This window comes from Sorex araneus, chromosome 3, assembly GCF_027595985.1.
Source record: "Sorex araneus isolate mSorAra2 chromosome 3, mSorAra2.pri, whole genome shotgun sequence".
Classification (NCBI taxonomy): domain Eukaryota; kingdom Metazoa; phylum Chordata; class Mammalia; order Eulipotyphla; family Soricidae; genus Sorex; species Sorex araneus.
In genome coordinates this window covers 176,861,267-176,882,911 of record NC_073304.1, presented here as the reverse complement: position 1 = coordinate 176,882,911, position 21,645 = coordinate 176,861,267, and the positions used below count along the sequence as shown (strand labels likewise).

The 21,645-nt window shown below is 35.8% G+C and overlaps 1 protein-coding gene across 7 annotated transcripts in view; it reads left to right on the top strand.

Moving 5' to 3' along the window:
* GRIA4 (glutamate ionotropic receptor AMPA type subunit 4) overlaps window positions 1-21,645 on the top strand; it is a 334,174-nt gene that overhangs the window by 264,170 nt on the left and 48,359 nt on the right. For 6 of the 7 annotated variants that reach the window (XM_004604799.2, XM_004604801.2, XM_055130905.1 and 3 more), the window contains exons 10-13: window positions 2,932-3,042; window positions 11,759-11,965; window positions 15,469-15,839; window positions 18,242-18,440. In XM_004604799.2, the coding sequence (XP_004604856.1) occupies window positions 2,932-3,042; window positions 11,759-11,965; window positions 15,469-15,839; window positions 18,242-18,440 (888 nt within the window). Of the gene's footprint in view, window positions 1-2,931; window positions 3,043-4,316; window positions 5,511-11,758; window positions 11,966-15,468; window positions 15,840-18,241; window positions 18,441-21,645 lie in introns of those variants that run through there. The other variant, XM_004604802.2, reaches the window with a different exon arrangement.

The window sequence follows — 21,645 nt, the reverse complement described above, 5'->3', positions numbered from 1 at the left end:
GCTCTAGCATTGGAAAGCTATTTTCCTCCAATTTCTCTAGGAAAACCCATGGTTCTCTGTCTTGAATTGAATGAGAGTAGGTAGGAGCAGAATTCTTATAGTATTTCCAAGTGTTTGTTGTGAAGAACTTAAGTGAATAACTGCATCTCATGGGAGGTGCTAGGTCCTACCAGAACTCTTTCTTGAGTAAGTGACTCCCTGTATCACTGTCCACCCTATACTGTCTGTCTTCCTACTAGGATTGTGTTTCAGACAAAATCTACCACCAATTGATCCCATATCACTGATCCTGGCATTAAACATCAGAATTGCAGTATATAAAGGCAAATAGACATCACTGTCACTATCACAGTCATCCCGTTGCTCATCAATTTGCTTGAGTGGACACCAAGTAACATCTCCATTGTGAGACTTGTTACTGTTTTTGGCATATTGAATACGCCATGGATAGCTTGCTGGGCTCTCCGAGAGGGGCAGCGGAATTGAACCCAGGTTAGCCGCATGCAAGGCAAACACCTTACCCACTGTGCTATCACTCCAGCCTGTAAATAGACACAGTGGAGTAAAATATTGTTACTATTTTTTATTTTCCAGCACTCCTAAGTCATTTATTCTTGGGGATGGGATGTGAAGGAGGTACACACATATAGCCTTGAATGCACAAGTTGTTCTTAAATGCATAGAATCAGGGTCTTAAGGACTCTCTGAGGATTCTCTATAATGTATCCACACTGTGTCTCCATAATGCAAAAAATATGTCTGTGGTTTTCTGCTGCAGAAATGCATTCATAAGGAAACCTTGCCTTTCTTGGACTGCTGAGGTTTGCAATGTGACTGTATTTTAGCTGAGTGGTAAACTGGAAAACTTTGCAAGTCACGTAACTTTTCTGTGAATAGGAAAATTAATAGGAAGCAAATGACATTTTGGCTTTATTTGTAAACATATGTAGGAATTGAGAGGGTGATTGTTTAAGTCATACTTGTTTTAAATTAAATTTTTTATGGAATTATTAAATGTCAGCTACAAATCGATTCACCTAGACAACTGAAAGTAATCACTGAATTGATATATACTCATAATTACAGTTCAAACCAATAAATACAGTAAGCCATATTGATAAAAATCATTTTCCCATAGATTGTCATTAAATTACATATACAAAACTTAAGAATATGTTCCTCTTTATGATTTGTCAATATTTTAGTATTCTTATAAATATAAGCAAAACATTTAAGAAAGTTAGAAGAAGCAAAAGATACTTTACAACAAATGATTAATATAGACAATGAGTAATTAGGTATATTTTATTGGAGATAAAAGTTTTATCAAGGGGGCTAGAGTGATAGCACAATGGGTAGGGTTTTTGCCTTGCACGCGGCCGACCTGGGTTCGATTTCCAGCATCCCCATATGGTCCCCTGAGCACCCGCAGGAGTAACCCTTGTTCATCTCTGTGTGTGACTCAAAAAGAAAAAAAAAACGTATCAATTGTATTTCAGAAATCAAAGAAAAGTCTGACTTTGGTGGGTGTTACATGAGAACCAACTTGGGAAATAGCAAAGGAGGTGGATTTGTTGCCATTCAGACAAATTTTTGAAGGCTTTTGAGGTCCTATTAAAGTAAACTTCATATGGCTTATTTAACTTTATAATATGGGTACTCCTCTCTAAAATATGGCTCAGAATAGGGCCTTCCTATTTATTTTCTAGACCTTAAGAACATAGATTTAAAAATGCATTTTTGGGGCTGGAGAGATAGCACAGCGGGTAGGGCGTTTGCCTTGCACGCGGCCGACCCGGGTTCAAATCCCAGCATCCCATATGGTCCCCTGAGCATGGCCAGGGGTGATTCCTGAGTGCAGAGCCAGGAGTAACCCCTGTGCATTGCCAGGTGTGACCCAAAAAAAAAGCAAAAAATAAATAAATAAATAAATAAATAAATAAATAAAAATGCATTTTTAAAACCTTGATTAGCTTATCTGATATAAAGCAAGGAGTTAAAGGATTGAAAAAAAATGGTGGGACCACAGAGACAGTATAGCTGCGAGTTCTTTTGCCTTGCATATGGCTAACCCAAGTTCAGTTGCTGGTGCCCTATATGGTCCCCTGAGCCTGCTAGGAGTGATCCCTGAGTGCAGAACCAGGGAAAAGCTCTGAGCACTGCTGGGTGTGGCCCAAAAACAAATAATAAAAAAATTGTAGTGGTAGCCTTTACTATTTCTTAATGGTTCATGCTACAAAGATTCCTAAAGGACAAAAGGATTGTGTTGTAGTTTACTAGCTTATATTAACTTGTACTACTGATAGTAGAGAACTTAGCTAATTACTGAGCATACTTGATAGAAAATGTTTCTTGTCTAAATGTGAAAGTAATGTATTAATTTTAAAATGAGCAAATACAATTTATCCATGTTTGAAAATATGATTTGTTAATTTGCATTGTATTTAGCATTTTTGAAAATGGTAAGTTTATTTACCTAATGCCTAGGTTCTGTCAAACCAAATCTTATTTTACTTTGCAAGTCTCTTTTCCTTAAAAATATCCTGTATATGCCCTCTTTTAAACCTTCTGTTCCCTTACTTTATTAGCTTTATTGAAAAGACCAGGTAAAATAACTTTAGAAAGTGCTAGTCCATTTTACTGTAAGAGATAATCAATATGAAATTGTTTCCTATCTGCATACATATTTCTTTTTGAGCTACTCATTCCCAAAGTTGGCTATCTCATGTTATAAATTGTAAAGTTGCCAACTAAAACCAGGCAGTTTCATAAATATCCAGAAAAGTGGTTCATCGTTAATTATGAAAACTTACAAATATTCTTGGAATTTGTATATTTGTTGTGTTTTATTAAGTATACCTTTCATTTTTCAAAAAATAAGTAGAAAAAATTTTCTAAGATAGGTTTTCAAGAATTTTCTCTGCTTTATAGGTTGGTTACTGGAATGACATGGATAAATTAGTCTTGATTCAAGATGTCCCCACTCTGGGCAATGACACTGCAGCAATTGAGAACAGAACAGTGGTTGTGACCACAATCATGGTAAGTTTGGGTCTATGTTTCATGCTGTACCGTCTCATTCACAGGCAATTTTAATTCCCCAGATGTGTTGGGCAGGAAGGGTGAAAGTTACACATCCACTGTGTGTCCATGCTCATTTGAACCCCACAAAGGGTCTATGGGGGCTTTGTCTAGGTATGTCCTGAGATTTTAGCAGAATCAGTACTTTTATTGGCATTATTCTTATGTATTGTTGTTAATGGGAAAACGCTCAGCTGTTAGAATTGAGACAGTCACTTTCTAGTTGGAAATGTTAGCAATGCTATGACTCCCAATGGGCATAAAAGTGCACATGCAAAATATGAGACTATCCAATAGTAAACCCTATACTGTTGTCGTTGTGTCTTTTAAAATATTGATGTATTTAATGGTGTTTACAATTATAATTTTCAGGTAGCTTAATCATCGGATGATTTGCATTGTCTATAATTGTGAAGATGTGGATGGGAAGATTTTAATGAGCATGTTTTATATAAATGAATGCTTTAAAAATTATGTTCTGTGTTTACTTTGAATGTGAAGAGTTTTTACACTGATTATTTTTCTCCCAGACCTGTGAGAAATGTGCAATGTAATTTACTGTCTTCTAAGAATTAAGAAAAATACGTTTACTTCATTTGTTCATAGCAAAAAATGAAAAATACTCTAAATTTTAAAGCTGCTTTTTCAAAGAGATTCTCATGAAATTACCTTTTAAATAATAGAATATCATATATATTTTTCTCTGCAAAAGTCAAACATGCCCTTTGAGTCCATGCTGGTCCAAGGAGATCAAAAATTGGTGACCTTTTCTATCTAATTTTAAGTTATATGTACTAAGTTCAATGTCTCGTTAAGTAGAACATATTTTTAGTTATTTATGAAGCCCTTATTCTAAATAAAATGAAAGTATCTTATGCAATTTGGTTTTTAGCTTATGTTATTCTAGTTTTAGGTTTTTTGTAATGTCAAGTTATTTCCAAAATTGATATTGAGGTGACAATATGAACCAGAGAGGAACTTTCATATGGTGCAATTAGCTTTTTAAGTGTTGAATCACCAGGTAACAATTTCATGTTTACCTTCCAAGTCTTGGTCAGACATTGATTTTAGAATGCAAACCAACCAACAGCAGTTTTTGTAGAAGAGTGAAAAATAATAGCTGCTAACTTAACTATGTAATATTTGCATGGGACTTGAAAAGCAATTTATTTTTCTTCCTAAAAAAAAAGACAGTAATGGAAAGTCATACTTCAGTACAGTCCTCCTCTTTTCAGCCTCTGATGAAGAATCCTATTTTAAGAAATTGATCAAGAAAGAAATGAGTTCCACGCTGTTCCGCCATTCCTTTCTAAGGCTCGAGTCTTGTTCTTCTGTGTAGTAAATTTAAGCTAATTTTTCATGTGGGATTCTTCTTGGATGACCAATTCTGGACTATTAGAAAATAAAGCCTATTTTTTTTAATTTGGTTACTTTTCTGATATATCCTAATAAAGAAGAATTTATCTTCATCTTTCTCAAGAAAATAAAGAGATGTGGGAAAAGAATCAGTAATTCTGATATCTTATTTCCCATATCTAGGAATCAGGTCATCGTATATAAATGGTGAAATTAAATTACTACTAATTACAAGGGTAGATTTTTCTAAAAGTAAATATCTATTAAATTGTGTGCTTGTTTTCTGAATATATCCAATTGATTTCTTAAATTTTTTATTGTTGCCTGTTTTCTGTGAAATGAAGTGTTTTAAAATGCATTATAGGTATAATATGGAGACTCTCTCTCCACCCTTGTAATGAAAGGGACTGGAGACATAATTCTAAAATCCAAAATGCTGAATTAATTTTACAAGCATGGTTAGTTTTAAGAGAGCATGCTATAGAAAAATAACTAAATGATTGAAAACTTCAACTGTTACCTGTGTGCATAAAGAATATTCTGTGAAGTTATGTTTGACAGTGATATAATCAATACTTTTGCTATCAAATAGTGCAAGTGTATGTCTTTTGTATAAAATTTAATCTTCATATAAGCATTGCCTCTTGCTGTTGGATACTCATTTAGCAATTCAAAAAGTCATACTTGAATCCCTTCTTAGAAATTGATTTGTGCTTTTACTTTTGTTGGAAATGATAGCCTGGACCCTATGTCATCTTGAACATCTCATTCACTTTTAGAGAAGCATACTTTCTTGTAATAGATGAGATAGTGGTACTTGAGTGTAATAAACCCCCAAATTCGATTGAAAACTCCCAACATAGAGAGTTGGTTAGACATTGTTAATACGTGCAAGACATACATCAGGATAGAAAAAAGCTGGGCGTTGCATCCCTGGAAATTATTCACTTGATTGAAATTGACATGACAATGCTGTTCTCTCATTTGTCTTTTCCTGTTGTTCGTTGTGATTTATATGTTGATACATTGTAATGATATATGCTATTGTTAAATAAAATTGATTGAGAAATTCATTTATTCATTCATAAATATTTATTAAGCGTCTGCTATGTGCTAGGCACAGTTACAAATGCTGGGGAGATGTTATAGGAAAAATAAAGGCCCGAGTTTGACATTCCATTGAATCTACATTCTAGTGAGAGATAAAAAAAAAGAAGCACATTAAATAAGCGTTTTAAGCATTCTAGACTGCAATATGACTGTAGTTTTTGTACTGTTGAAATTCATTGTTTCTTATAACAGTGTTATATGTCTATAATGTGGTAATTTTAATAACAGATTTTTTTCACCTTGAGTATGGTTTAGTTAGATCTATATAACAAGTAGAATTGATAATATCACCACATGAGAATCATGATAACAAAATTGCAAAGTCTGATGTTTTTGATTCAGATGCTTATAAGTTTTCACTTTTTTAAATATCTTACTGTCTAGAGCTATCAAATTCACAAAACTTGTGACCAAACTGACTCAATTGTTTACATACAAAATAATTTCCGTAAGGGATATAAAGAAGCCACATCTGTGCCAGGTGATTTGAAAAAAAGTAGTGGGTCTTGGGCAAGAAAAGTTTGGTCCTTTTCCTCTATAGTCTCACATCTTTCTTTGCTGAACTCTCTGGAAAGGGAAAAGATAATGCATTTCAGTAAGGTGCTAAATTATCATTGGACTTCCTACTAAAGTTAAATAATTATTTTATACTATTCATCTTAGAAAACTATTTCTTACCATTGTCTGAACATATCAGTCCCTTAGGAAACTCTTTCATGAGTCCAGACTTACTCATTACAGTTTTAGAATTATGTTACACACCCATATGCAATTTTACTTATCACACTTGACCTTCCCAGAGTTTAATTTTCATAATTGTTTTGATATGTTTTCTATTTTTTTTTAGAATTTTTAGACACACTATATATAGCTACATGTCCCAATATGATAAAATAACAATATATATGAAGAAAATTCCAATTTATTTTTTTCTTTATACCAAATAGTCATTTCCCCCAATACTCTGTCTGGAGGGCTTATAACCCAATTGGTTTTTAAATAACTTATTTTGAATAAATTTAATATTATACAGTCATTAAATTTTCAGTCATTACTTTTTTTATTTCAATAGCACTTTAATTTCTACCTTAAAGGATTTTACCCATAGGATAAATGACCAGCGTCAATTAAGATTCTTAGTGATTAACCACAAGATTCTTAATCAATTAAGAAAAGAAACAAATGTCCACATAGCAAATAAGTTCTATTGATACTACTAATTTTGCTATTTTAACTGTTTTCAACATTAATCATGTTGAATATATTTGTGACAGGTAGACAGTCTTAAGACCTTTATAGACATCTTTGTTCTAATAGTTTTATTCTTGCTCATAAAATAACCCAAAAACATTTTAGTAAGAAAATTAACATTTATTGATTGAGAACATTTTTATTTCATATACAGAAGCAATTTCATAAATGTTTTAGTTGTAGACAGTGATCTTTTTCCTGAAATAGCATGGCAGTCATAGAATACTATCCATTAGACAGTGGATAGAGTGTTTGCCTTGCATGTGGCCAACCTGGGTTTAATTCTCTGGCACTCTATATGGTCCCCTAAGCCATCCAGGAGTAATTCCTGAGTGCAGAGCCAAGAGCAACAAAGACAGAAGGTTAGAGCATTAAGGCAGGCATGGTGAGTTATATTCCATTTCTCTGGCTATTCCATTTTTGTTCACCATTCAATACCCGGGATTTCATAATGGTATTTATCAAAGATATCCCAGAAATTCCAGTTAATAATTGACTAAAAAATATTTTTTATTATGTTGAAAGATTGTGTATTCTGTTCACCCATAGTGTCCACCAAACTTGTGTTAAAGCTTCCCAAGTATGTAATTTTTGAAGAGCTGTGGTCACACGTGGGTGGAACAAGGATGCTGGCAGGACGTTGAAGATTGGCTGCTTATTCAGATTTGACTTGAAATAAAGCAAAGTAAAATGGAGCAAATTAAAGATCTTTTGTTCAAGAAAAACAGCTTTTTCTCTCTCTTCCTGAGTGTGATATTTATTTCTTTGTTACTTCAGGCACCGCTCATTTGCATTTCAGTAATTGTGTATGCCACTGACTGAGCAGAACCTAACATGTCTCTGAGCCTCTTCAGTGAGTTGAAGGGTTTTTTAGCCTTCCATGGATTGAGATGGCAGGAAAACAAAGATCTGATGGGCATCTTAAAATCCAAAATGCAAACTGAGAAAATGAAATAGCACTCTAGATAAAATTAATAATCATTTATAGTAATATATATAGAAAAACATATATTTTACTCAGATATATGTATACTCACATATAAATAAAATGAAAACTTATTAATATTTACATTCCTTCTGAAGACCTAAGTCAGAAATGCCAATATATTATTTTATAATGACATTTTTACTTAATAAGAATATCAAGCTACCAAGAGTCGATTGCCCGCACGGGAGAGCCTGGCAAGCTCCCCGTGGCGTATTCATATCCCAAATATAGTAAAAGATATATACATACCTCTCAGAGAGCCCATCAAGCTACCGAGAGTATCCCACCCACACAGCAGAACCTGGCAAGCTACCTGTGGCGTATTTGATTTGCCAAAAACAGTAACGATTGGTCTTATTCCCCAGACCCTGAAAGAGCCTCCAATTGTTGAGAAAGATGAGTAAGGAGAGGCTACTAAAATCTCAGGGCTGAGTGTAATAGAGACATTACTGATGCCCGCTCAAGTAAATCAATGAACAATGGGATGACAGTGATACCGTGATTCTTATTTAATAAGTATTAATAGACCAGGAGAGTTTCAGATGCACAAGATAGTAAGAGACATGGAAAGATTGTATCCACATTGTTCTCCCAGGATTTCATATAAAAATTTTATTCTCTACAGACAGATAAATATATTTTTAATCTTGAACATTCTTTTGTTAAGTCAAGTCATAAATGGTTGTAATTTGGGGGTATAGACAATAATAGCCTCAAATTTTTCCAGATATGTTAACATAGAAGCTAAGCTCTTCTACTAGTTATATTTGACTAACATCCCTGAGCCTTAAATTTTCCATGTGAAAGATAGGAAATGTATTCCTTAACATGTCAGTGTGAAAAGTAAACAAAATACACAAGTAAAGGACTTAGCCTTGCACCTGACACTGAGAAAGCATTTCATAAATATGAGTTCTTTACTTCTTACAATTCTGTTTTATTCTTCTCCACCACTCTTTCTCCTTTATCCTTATTAAAAAGTACTTAATAGTCAGAAGAGACATGGGACATATTTTTATTTATTTTTTAACTCCCACTTCTCAAGAAACTGTCTGGCATGCAGTGTGTGCTTAATAAATATTTGATTAAATGATTAAAATGCAACTTTTCATAAAGCAAAATGTTCGCTATATAATGTAGAAAATATGGTAAATTTTATGATAATGCTAGCTAGAGAAACATCTACATACTAGTTAATATAGTCCATATGTATGATTGAGGAATAAAATTCCTAAACACTCAAAATAGTCCATACCCTTGAAAACTGGTCTCTTTTTTTCAAGTGTTCAAAATTATCTTTTGGAGTGTTCCACATTATTTAAACAAGAATATTGGGCAATATCTTTGAAGTGAGATCATTCATGCAGAGTGCATATAATGTGCATTTTATTTTATTTTTAATTAAAGAACTATGAGTTACAAAGTTGCATTTTAAGCATACAATATTTCAATACCAAACCCACCACCAGTGTCAACTTTCCTCCACCAGTGTTCCTATATTCCCTTCGCACCCCAAGCCCAGCCATTTTAACTTGACAGACACATTACAAAGATAAACTGACCTTAATCCTTAATGTCAAAGGTGAATAGCACAGTGGGTAGGGCATTTGCCTTGCACGAAGCCTACCAGGGTTCCATTCCTACATCCTTCTCTGAGAGCCCAGCAAGCTACCAAGAGTATCCTGCCGGCACATCAGAGCCTGGCAAGCTCCCCGTGGCGTATTCGATATGCAAAAAACAGTAACAATAAGTCTCACAATGGAGACGTTACTGGTGCCCGCTCGAGCAAATCGATGAACAATGGGATGACAGTGCTACAGTGCTACCCCTTTGGCAAACTTTTTAGTATTTTGGTGGTAATAATTATTCTTACAGATAGTAACAGTGTAGCCATTTCAAGTAGAATACTAAGGATTTTACACCTTTGTAACTCCTTTTCTGTATATTTTTTCTTATTTTGATTAACTTTTGTTAGGAAAATAAGAGAATGAAAGGATTAGCAAATCATTACTAATATCTTGAAGCATAATTTAGGATTTAGCAATTTAGGATTTGCCAGTTTTCATACCAATTTTATTATTTGAAAAATTTGTTTGATGATATTTATGTAAACTAGTATGGGAACTTTCTTTATGCTGGTCCAAACTATTCATCAAATTCAAAGAAATGAGATGTTTATGGTCACGTAATCAGGTGAGCCTCAGAAAGAATTTGAGAAAATATTATATAGGATAATCCTGGGCAATTGCCCAATCCTCAATATGTAGGACATGTTTATGAGAATTTCTGTATTATGCCATTCAATTGAATTCATAAAAACTACCTTTAAGTTCTTAAAAGTACTTTCTATATTTATAAGTAATTAGAATAATGGGTCTGGAGCAGTGGATAGAGCACTTACCTTGCACACAGCCAACCCAGGTTCAATCACTGGAATTCCATATAGTCCCCTGAGCACTGGTAGAAGTACTTCCTGAGTGCAGAGCCAGGAGTAATCCTGAGTATTGCCAGGTGTGGCCCCCAAACAAAAGCAAAACATATAAATAAATTAAATTGCATTGGTATACACTGTCATAACTTACAAAACAGATCACTTTCAAAATACCCAGGACAAGTTCAACTCCCCAAAGAAGTTTGCCAAGGAAAAGAAAAAAATTTTGTGAATATTGCCAAATAAATGCAGTAGTACAATTTTATAAAGTATGAATACACATGATCTCCATAACCTTGTGACTCATGCTGGTGACTTTTGGTCTAAAATAACTAGAAAACCTGAAAAATGATCAAGAACTTTTCATGTGTTACATGATTACCTGGGTTGTCCTTTCTTTAGTTGGTGACTCTGGGTTCCAATTGTAAAATCAAATGCTTTTTGTAAACATGTCTCTATAGCTCAAGATCTTTAAATGGTTTACTTGGGGGGGGGTGAGGGGGTGTGTATGTGTGTGTATGTGTGTATACATGCATATGTGAACTGAAAACTGTGTGATTGCTGTTATTAGTCACCAGTAAATGATTTCCTTTTATAAAGATTTTCACAATAATTACTCATCCTATTTTCTCTTACTTGCTTCAAAAACTCAATGGGAATACCACTTGAAGTCTGTGAAGTCGGTGAGGGGAAATTATCAGCCTTCACTGGAGGCATATTTTTAAAACCACAAAAAATTTATGGAGCAGAACCCGAAATATTGGGTAAATTTAGGAAAGCAGATTAGATGCAATAAATAAAATGTTTTCAACTATTGGTGCATCTTCTTGAGCTTGCCTCCTTTAGCAGAGGCATCTAAACAGACACTAGAGGGCAAAGAGAAATGACCAAACTCCTCTTTGACAAAGATTTTTTTTGTTTTTTTTGCTTTTTGGGTCACACCCAGTGATGCTCAGGGGTCACTCCTGGCTCTGCACTCAGGAATTACCCCTGGCTATGCTCAGGGGACCATATGGGATGCTGGGAATCGAACCCGGTTGGCTGTGTGCAAGGCAGATGCCCTACGCGCTGTGCTATCACTCCAGCCCCCAAACTCCTCTTCGAAAGGGGCAGACCAAGACACCAAATATGGAGATGTGTACCCTTAAATCAGTCTTGTGTATTACATAAAGCTGACTTTTAAGTAGTTAATTTCATAAGATATGTTAGAAGTAATCATCTCATTGCCAATGATGACAGCTTATGCTTCTCTGGCCAATTATTAGTGGAAATTTTTTCTACCACAATCACAGTGCTAGGTATGTAACAATCACTGAGTTAAAAATTATTTTAATTATTTTATTAAGTACTAAATATAAAGCAATTTGTCTTTGTATATTTCTATAGTCTGCTTTTTTCCCCTCATTTCTAACCCCACAAAGTCAGTGTGTATATAACACTAAAGATAATTCTTTAGTCAGATTCTGAAACCAAGAAGTTACATAAAAGATTTTTGAATGTTTTATAATCTCTCCTTTACAGTTCTATCTCTCTCATTATAGGAATCCCCATATGTTATGTACAAGAAAAATCACGAAATGTTTGAAGGAAATGACAAATATGAAGGCTACTGTGTAGATTTGGCATCTGAAATTGCAAAACATATTGGTATCAAGTATAAAATTGCCATTGTCCCTGACGGAAAATATGGAGCAAGGGATGCAGACACAAAAATCTGGAATGGGATGGTAGGAGAACTTGTTTATGGGGTAAGCATATCCATTTATTGAAAAATTTACTTACTTATACCTGGAGTTTCTTTTCACTTGAGGACATGCCCATTTTTAAATGTCTGGTGCTACCTTTTGAAGGCACAGTTACATTCACAAAGGTATATATTGTGTTTAAATGTTTCTCTGCTTCATTAGCAATATAATAGTACTCTAATCCTCAAAAAAGAAAAACAGAACTCATGAAAGGGTGATGTAGAGGGAATCATCCTTCCCCAGAAAATAATGAAGGTAGTAAGTCCTCAAACAGAACTCAAGTTCAAGGAAGGATCACTGTTTAAATATGACCCACATTTCATTCATTCCTGTTCGGCATCCTGCTTTTCAGACCATAGAGCTGTAATGTCCACACAGCCTGGAACAGTGGCTATCACCTCAGCAACCAGAGGAAACTGGCACTAAAGAACAATCAGTTCTCTCCATTGCAAGGAATTGCCATTGGCTGCTTGCCCTAAATCTTTTAAGAATGCGGTTTCTGAGAAGCAAAGGTGCTTAACAGATAGGGTTCATTATCATTTCAAGTACTAATGCCTGTTCTTTGGGAAATATCTTAAATCTTTGATAGAGTGAGCAGACTTTAGATTTTTTTTTTCCTTTTTGGGTCACACCAAGTGATGGTCAGGGGTTACTGCTGGCTCTGCTCTCAAAAATTACTCCTGGCAATGCTCCGGGGACCCTATGGGATGCCAGGGATCCAACCTGGGTCGGCGGCATGCAAGGCAAATGCCCTATCCACTGTACTATCGCTCCAGCCCCAGACTTTAGATTTTAGATATAAAAACTGCCCAGGTTGTTAGGACTACTTTACTTCATTTCCTTCCTTCAACTGTTGTCTAAAAATGTAAATTTAGATTGCCTATATGTAGATGGGATAACTAATCTGAGTTTTAGGCCATTTGTTATTTATCTCTCCCTACTCATTGGACAAAGCCAGCTCAATCCCTTTTCAAACATCTGATCACATTGCACTGGGATATCAATTCAACAATGAAAAGAAGTATGGGGGTCGGAGCGATAGTACAGCAGGGAGGTCATTTGTTTTACACATGGTCAATCTTACCATGGGTTACCAAACCTTACACGGGTTAATCCCAGCGTCCCATATGGTCCCCTGAGCACTGCCAAGAGTAATTCCTGAGTGCAGAGCCAGGAGTAACCCCTGAGCATTGCTGGGTGTGACCCCCGTCACTCAAATAATGCAAAAAAGTTAAAAGAGAGAGAAGTATGAATAGAGTTGCTTGTATCATTAGTGCATGTCATGGTAACAGAAAATTCTGAAGTTAGGGAGTTCCCATAGAGATAACAGAAGTTACTAATATTCATTTTCATGTATTCTCTCACTTGCCAGCCTGAGCAGGTTTAAATACCCCAGTCTCGGACACATCAACTGCATTTTTACAAAAATTAATCATGCCAGACTCTAATTTTCCCACAGATTTGATGCTTCCCAGACTGATATCTGTGAGCCTGTGCTTCCTTTATTTCATCTTTTCATCTTTTCTTTTCCTCTCAGCAAGCACATACAAAATGCCCCCAGGGGAGATTTAATCCATTTCCAGCCGACATAGTCTCCTAAATAGTAAAGTCATTAACCATAAATCACATTTTTATATCATTATTTGCAGATAATTTTTATTGTCCATGTTAGGAGTATCTCAGCATAGGTTGCCCATGAAACCTCAGCTGCAATCTCAGCACACCATCAGATGGTGACCAAGAAGCTCAGAATCCCACGCCCACTCCAGGTTCTTTCTGTGCCTCATGCCCTCAACATCACAAAATCCATTCCCTGGTCTTGTGCAGTGCACGGCGGCAGTGCCTTCCCTGGGTGCAGTGGTGTTTGCATCTGTGCCTGTGTCTGTCCCCGTATGGTTTAACCCAAGGGGCCCTTTCTCAGTGCACATTTCCTAGCCCATCAGCACAAAGACTCACGAGTGTTGTATGTGAAAATGCTGGTTCACATGTCTCACTTTAGCAGTGTTCAAGACTCCATCTTACCAAACTCTTGCAAAGGATATTTACACACTTCATTTTGGAAACTGGACAAGGCACATGCAGTTTCTCTAATACTGTCCAATAGCATAAAAGCAATCAGATGTGGTCTACCTGTTCACCTACCTCTTCCGAAACATAAGTCTCAAGCCCCAAAGTGATCTCACCAAGACCTTTGTCCAATTTCTGCTTTCCAGTGTTTCTGTGTTGGCGACGCCTTGGTTTCTCTTCACTTTCTTCCCTTTTTCCCCTATGAAGGCTTTTACCTTATTAATGGTATTTTTTATGCATAAAAAGTTTCACAACACAAACACAGAACAATGTCATGTTTGAAAGGTAGTATTTCAAACCAGTGAAAGGACCAAGCTGTAAACATCAACCTAAACCATGGCTCAAGGACTATCAAAAGAGATTGTCAGAGATGCAGCCTCTGTGTAAAAACATGTATACAGATTCTCTTTTTACAGCAAATCGTTTCCTTTTAAAGTAGACCATCAAAAACCTCTTCATGTGTAGATTGTGTAACAGTGTACAGGGTTTTTTTTTTTCACTAATCTTTATTTCATTTGCCTCCAGAAGTAAGATGATGTGTATTATTTAATGAACAAAACATGAACTTCAATACCTCAATAAACATTGACTAGTATTAAGGTGTTTTTAAATAATTACAGTAACATAATGAAGTAAACAGAAAAGACAACATTCTTGTTTTAGAGATGTGGGAACTGGCTTAGGAAAAAAATGCTTAAAATTACAGAATGAAAGCAAGCGGGTGTCTTATGACCATATTATCTGAGAATTGAATTCACTGTTCCAAAAATCCTTTTCAGAATGAAAATGGAAAAATCAAAGTATGTGAATAAGAAGAAATAATTACCAATTTCCAGATTTTTGTGTGTGCACTGAATTGGAAAATGTTGTCAAACAATGGGTTTCTTCTCTTACAAATGTGGGCCCTGTGGTAGATTTTCTCATAACTGGAAAGGAATACAAAAGAAAAAAACTATTTGAAATTTGAAATCCATAATATTAAGAGATGTTCAAGTAATGAATCAGTGGCAACATTCCAAATGAACAAAAGGCTGCCTAGAACAGAAAGTCGAGAAATTCAGACATTCAGCCTTACAGAAAAACTATTGTCTCTTCGGGACTGCCCCAGGTCATTAAAAACAATACATTTATTTGAATTTCAGCTATTTTTACTTTTATCTTCTCTTTCTCTGTTTCTCTTCCTCCTGTCTACTAATACCAATAAAAATACTTAGTGCAATGTAAGTGACGTCTTATGGAAACAAATATGCTGTTTTTCTTTGTATCATTATCATTGACCTTATTCTTATTCATTGTTGACATTCCAAAAGTAAAAAAGTATAAACATAGAATGAGTCATAACAAGTTCGCTTTCAAAGTGGGTCGATCCAGTGTGAATTGCTTCATAAAATCCACTCACCCATGTTCTTATGTGTTTCCGTGTGTCTTTTCTCTTACAGAAAGCAGAGATCGCTATTGCCCCTCTAACGATCACTTTGGTCCGAGAGGAAGTCATTGACTTCTCTAAGCCTTTCATGAGTCTGGGCATATCTATCATGATCAAAAAGCCTCAGAAATCTAAACCAGGAGTGTTTTCTTTCTTGGACCCTCTGGCCTATGAGATTTGGATGTGCATCGTCTTTGCCTACATCGGTGTTAGTGTGGTCTTGTTCCTGGTTAGTAGGTTCAGTCCTTATGAGTGGCACACAGAGGAGCCGGAAGATGGAAAAGAAGGACCCAGCGACCAGCCTCCCAATGAGTTTGGCATCTTTAACAGCCTCTGGTTCTCCCTGGGCGCTTTTATGCAACAAGGATGTGACATTTCACCCAGGTTTGTTAGAAGACTCATAAGTCTTTGGCGATTACCCAGAAAATGAAAAATGTTATGCAGAACAAATCCTGCAGACTATTTTCCTGAAGACAGAGCATTTCTTGAAACATAGGGGAACACTTTTATTTCCAAAGTTAATGTAAGAACATATATAATCAACTTTTCCAACTTAATGTGAGTTCTCGTAAAGGTTAATGTTTCTATTAGAAAAGTAACATATGCAACCCCTCAGAACTCTAAAAAATAATTTAATATAAATATTTCATCAGTGGTTTGACAGTTTGAATCTTAGTATATAAGAAGCAATACATATGTGAATTTCCTTGAATTTTTGTCTTTTTTATTCATAATCAAATGCTATTGTTCAGATATTTAATTTTTGAAATTTTGTTTTGGGGGTCAGAGAGATGGTACGGTGTTTTAGATGCTTGCCTGGCACACAGTCAATGCTGGTTCAATCCCAGCACAGCAGATGGTCCCCTGAGAATAGCCAGAAACGATCCTGGACACATTGCCAGAAGTGAGCCCTGAGTACCACCAACTGTGGACAAAAACAAAAGGAACTAAGAATTTAACTTACAATCTCAGGTAGCTTAAAGGATATTTCTACCTTGGAGTAGTCTATACCCTGTCAGTATAGTAGGTACTGGATTTACATTGTTTAATATAACAATATATAAACTAAGATGTAGGCAAAGATTAGCAGTGTAAAAACAAAATGTCAGTTTTACAGAGATGTTTTTCAGTGTCTCTAAAGTCATGGTTCACTTCTTTGTCTTTAATTTTTGTGTTTGTTTAATTTTGACAAGCACTCAGCTGTGCTCAGAGCTTACTCCTGGGTCTGTGCTCAGGAGATGATGTATGATGCCATGGATCAAACCTAGGGCTCTCCCCTCTCCTCTCACTGTCTCTCTCTCTCTCTATCTATCTCTCTCCCCCACCACAATTCACTTCCTTTGTATGCAATTGAGACATTATTTAGTTACATGTCCCCCAAAAGGTAACCAATCATCTGTTTCCAAAAAAAAAATACCAAATTGGTTACATAGAAAAAGTAGCTAAAAATAGGAGTGATACTATTTTAATAATTATTTATTAATTAAACTAAGATAATGTACAAAACTACCTGGAATTTTTTAAAGATATGAACTTTCTCTATAAGAGAAATTTTGGTCATAATCTAATTTGTGGTCATTAAGAACCAGGGAAATTGTAATTATGTCCTACTAATACATGTTTCTTAATCAAAAACTTTTAATTAATGAGACTAAAGAAAACCAAAGCAAATCAAGTTAATGATTTTTAAAGGGAAGATTAAGTAAATATTAAGTCAAAACCAACTGGTGCCACCGACATGATAATGGTTAAGACAGGAGCATTTCCATAGCTATAGATGCTGTGGAAAATATGAAAATTCCCTTCATACTAAAAAGTTGTTTAAAACAATTTTTTAAAAGAACTCTTGATAATCTGATGACCTCAACTAATTATGAATATGCCCTGAATTCTCACGTATCCTATTGTACTTTTCCTCTGAATTTATATTCATCCACACATCCTCGGTCGTCAAATGATGAAGAGTACATTTGTATGCCAGTATGTAAAGATGCTCTAAGAGATGACATTCTCTACTGAGATCAGAAATGGACTAGCGAGCAAAAACTGCCTCTGTGGTGGTCACTATAAGATCAATTTTTGACCCTCATCTGGTCCAGCATACTATTATAGCCTAGGCTCTCTTCATCTGACTGAAGGTAAAAACAAATGTTCTCAAGAAGATACCTAACAATCTGTATCAAATCTAAGGTCACCCATTGATAAGAAATTTTCATGTATTACCAAGAGAGAATAGCACTTCCGATTTAACCATGATACTTGATACTACCTTATCAACCCTGACTTGCACCCAGAGATGCTAGCATATAAGAGGTGTGGGTTACCGATGGATTTATGTAAGGAAAAGCATTGTATCTCACATTTCTGTCAATAAAACAATTAAAAATTTCCCCATATTCCCAGTGCAATTTATACATTGAATATAAGCATAAAAAATGTCAAGTTATAAACAAATACTGGTAATTCATGAGTAGATTAACAGAAAATAAAAGAATATTTGCAATTCCTTTTTTTGGTTTTTTGGCTTTTTGTGTCACACCCCAGCAATGCACAGGGGTTACTCCTGGCTCATGCACTCAGGAATTAACTCCTATCGGTGCTCAGGGGACCATATGGGATGCTGGGAATTGAACTCAGGTCAGCCGAGTGCCAGGCAAACACCCTACCCGCTGTGTTATCGCTCTAGCCCCACAATTACTCTTTTAAACATGGTGAATTGATGGTGTTTCATTTCTTTCTCTGTGTGGGTTTAGAGAAATGAAAATATGCATTATCATCTCCTTTAGATCCCTCTCAGGTCGGATTGTTGGAGGTGTTTGGTGGTTCTTCACACTCATCATCATCTCCTCTTATACTGCCAACCTCGCTGCTTTTCTCACAGTCGAGAGAATGGTCTCTCCCATAGAAAGTGCGGAAGACCTGGCCAAGCAGACCGAAATTGCCTATGGAACACTGGACTCGGGGTCAACAAAAGAATTCTTCAGAGTGAGTTAAGGGTGAAAACTGAATGTTAAACGTTCAGAATTTTAATATTTCAGTAAACTTGTCAATAATTAATAGGCTCTCGTTCCTATGGGTTCTATAAATACAGTGGTAACTGTTTAGTTTAATGCTAATATTGCTACTTAGATTTAATGATCACTTTGATTTTCAAAGCTAATCGATTCAACCAAGTTGTAAAAGGGACCTCCCCTGAGGAAAATGAATAACCAAAAGGTAGGATGCACAGCTTCATGATATAATTCATCCGGAAGACTCCTGTGTTGATGATGCTATGATGATACCGTAACTGGGCAGACCATATTCATGTGTGCCGAGGAGCTCACATCAAAATGAAAGCAAGTTTTTAATAAAAACAGAAACAAAAGAATACATTTAATTTGGTACATTTGAAACACAGAAACTTAATTGCGATTTATCTTCCTTATGTGCTATACATCATCTCATAATCGATCCTGAAATAATGGATTTCAAAGAAGCATATTTGCCTTCTCCCAAAAGTATTAAGTCCAGGGAACCTCTGTAAATCACTGTTTAGTGTTTCCTTTGTGCCTTTTCCTTTGCTTTTGCAGAGAAAGGAAATTGTCCACCTGTTATAACTACATCCCACATAGAAGGAAAATTCCCTTTAATTTACCCAAAATTGTAGATAATTTGCTTGTACTTTTTGTTGTTGTTTGTTCCATTATACAGATTTTTTTTGTAATCAGCAAATGTTCTTTTATTCTGGTTCTACTCAAGTGTGGAGATGTACACTCAGTAATGTTTGATCAGAGACTGGATTTATCTTATGATTTCAGAAACAAGTTAAGTTAAAACACAGTCAAAATGGAGGCTGGAGAGGCAGTGCAGCAGGTGGGGTGCTTGCCTTTCATGCGACTCCCCCAGGTTCAAGCCTCATCACCCCATATGGTCCTGAGCTTTGCCAGGAGTGATCCCTGAACATAAGGCTAGGTGTAAATCCTGAAGTCTCTCAGCTGAGACCCAACTTGAAAAAAAAAAAGCAGTCAGAATGACATTTTCACGAATATTTAACTAAGTAATAAAGAGGATTTTTATATTTAATGTTAATTTATTTAAAACTAGATATTTAATCATTTAGAAGACAAGATATACCTCGCTTAGCAAATTTTGTGTAAAAATATTGAGAGCCCTTTAAAAAAAGTAAATTTTATGGGGCTGGAGTGATGGTGCAGTGGACAGGACACTTGCTTTGTGCAGAGCAGACCCAGTTCCATCCCCAGCACCACATATGGTACCACAAGCCCCACCAAGACAGAGCCAGGACTATCACTGGATGGGACCCAAAACAAACAAAAAGTGAATCCTATGGGTATGTATAATATTTGAGAGATTCCATTTTCATTTTAAATGTATATGTGGAAACCTTTCTCACTCTGCTTGGAAATTTTGAAACAACAAAGTGTTATATTCCTTAAGCCAGCCTTAATTTTCACACTTGAATTTCAGGAAGGTATTTCTCATTAAAAACAATACTGCAGGGGCTGGAGTGATAACACAGCAGGTAGGACGTTTGCCTTGCTCTCGGCCAACCTGGGTTGATTTCCAGCATCCCATATGGTCCCCCAGCACTGCCAGAAGTAATTCCTGAGTGTAGAGCCAAGAGTAACCCCTGTGCATCGCTGGGTGTGACCCGAAAAGCAAAAAAAAAAAAAAAAACAACAACACTGCATTTATTACAGTATCCTTATAGTTTACAGATGTTACCTAATACTAAATCAAAAGCAGATCACTCAAAAACAGCCAAGCCTATCACTATGCATTGTTTGAAAAAGAAATCAAACTCTGAACCCTGTCCTTGTCAACAACTTGGAGCATTTCTAGCCCATACAAATGTAAAATACACAAGTTAATAATAAAGCTCTAATTACATGACACAGCTTTCTAAAATTGCAAAGAAGAGTCATCACAATATATTTTATTAGCAGTAGTCTCTTGGTAAGCTGTAACTAATGAATGTCTTAACTTTGCAAGTGCATCCCAGTCTCCAAAGCTTAATAATAGAAACAAAACACATTTTAGCTTAATTCCAGTCCCTTCTGGAGATGTTTTTAATCACTTCTACCCAAAGGTAAGTTGGTAAAATTTAGTAACTTTGCCTAGCAACCATTATGCATAGGCATCAAAATAGAATACAAGTCAGTGTTGTCATTTGCATTTTACTTTAAAACAAAAACTGAATTTCCATGTACAAGAAACAAACATTTGCAGGTTCATCATTTTGACTTCAGTGACAAAAAGGGGGGGGGGAGGATTGATTCCCTGAAACTTTTCAAAAATGACTCACTCTAATGCTCTTTGGCATGGAGCACATTGAAAATGTTTATTTATAATCTTTATAGGATTTTTTTATGTGTTCCAGTTCTAAGAACTGGGGAGGTAGATAAGAGAGCATACTGATAAGAAATATAGGATTAACGAAAGCTGCTTCCTAGATTTATGGAACCTTCTGTACAAGCTATACGAGTCCGTCCTTGTTTCTCTCCACCCCAGTTCAGCCTTAACATGGAAAGATTTTTATAAATATTGGTATTTATTGTTACAGAACAGTCTAAATCCTAATGGAGCGAGAAAATAATTTTCCCTAGCAGCACACCTTGATAAAAATCTCATTCATGGCCTCCCCTGCATTTTCCCTCCTCTCCCATAGAAGATGACCTGGTTTAAATAAACCATTTGCCTGACGGGTTGAGGAAACACAATGCGAAGTGTATTTTTGTACTTGTCAAAAATGTTTTCTCCTAGGAACACAGGAAAGGTACATCTATCAGCTCCACTAAACTGCCTGAGGCATTGACCTGTACAAAATTCAGAACAAAATGTAGCAGTTATAATCAACCGGAAAGAAAATTAGGCCATGTGGGAAAACTACATCTGAATTCAACCATTGCTTTGGGTTTTTTCCCCATAATGAAGCCTGGTTATGTTACTATTCTGGGCACTATTCTGGGCACTCACTAAGCATAAACATAGAGGCTCTGTACTTCTCACTTAGCAGCAATCTCGCTCAGGTACTTTTCATTAGTATACACCTGGTTTGAACAAACATTCTCATTTCCGTGAATGCTTTATCCTGTGCCATTTCAGTCATCAGCGAAATCATGAATGCAAGAAGAGATGGATAGCTACCTTAGAGTTTATGTTATCAAATAACGCATTGATAAGCACT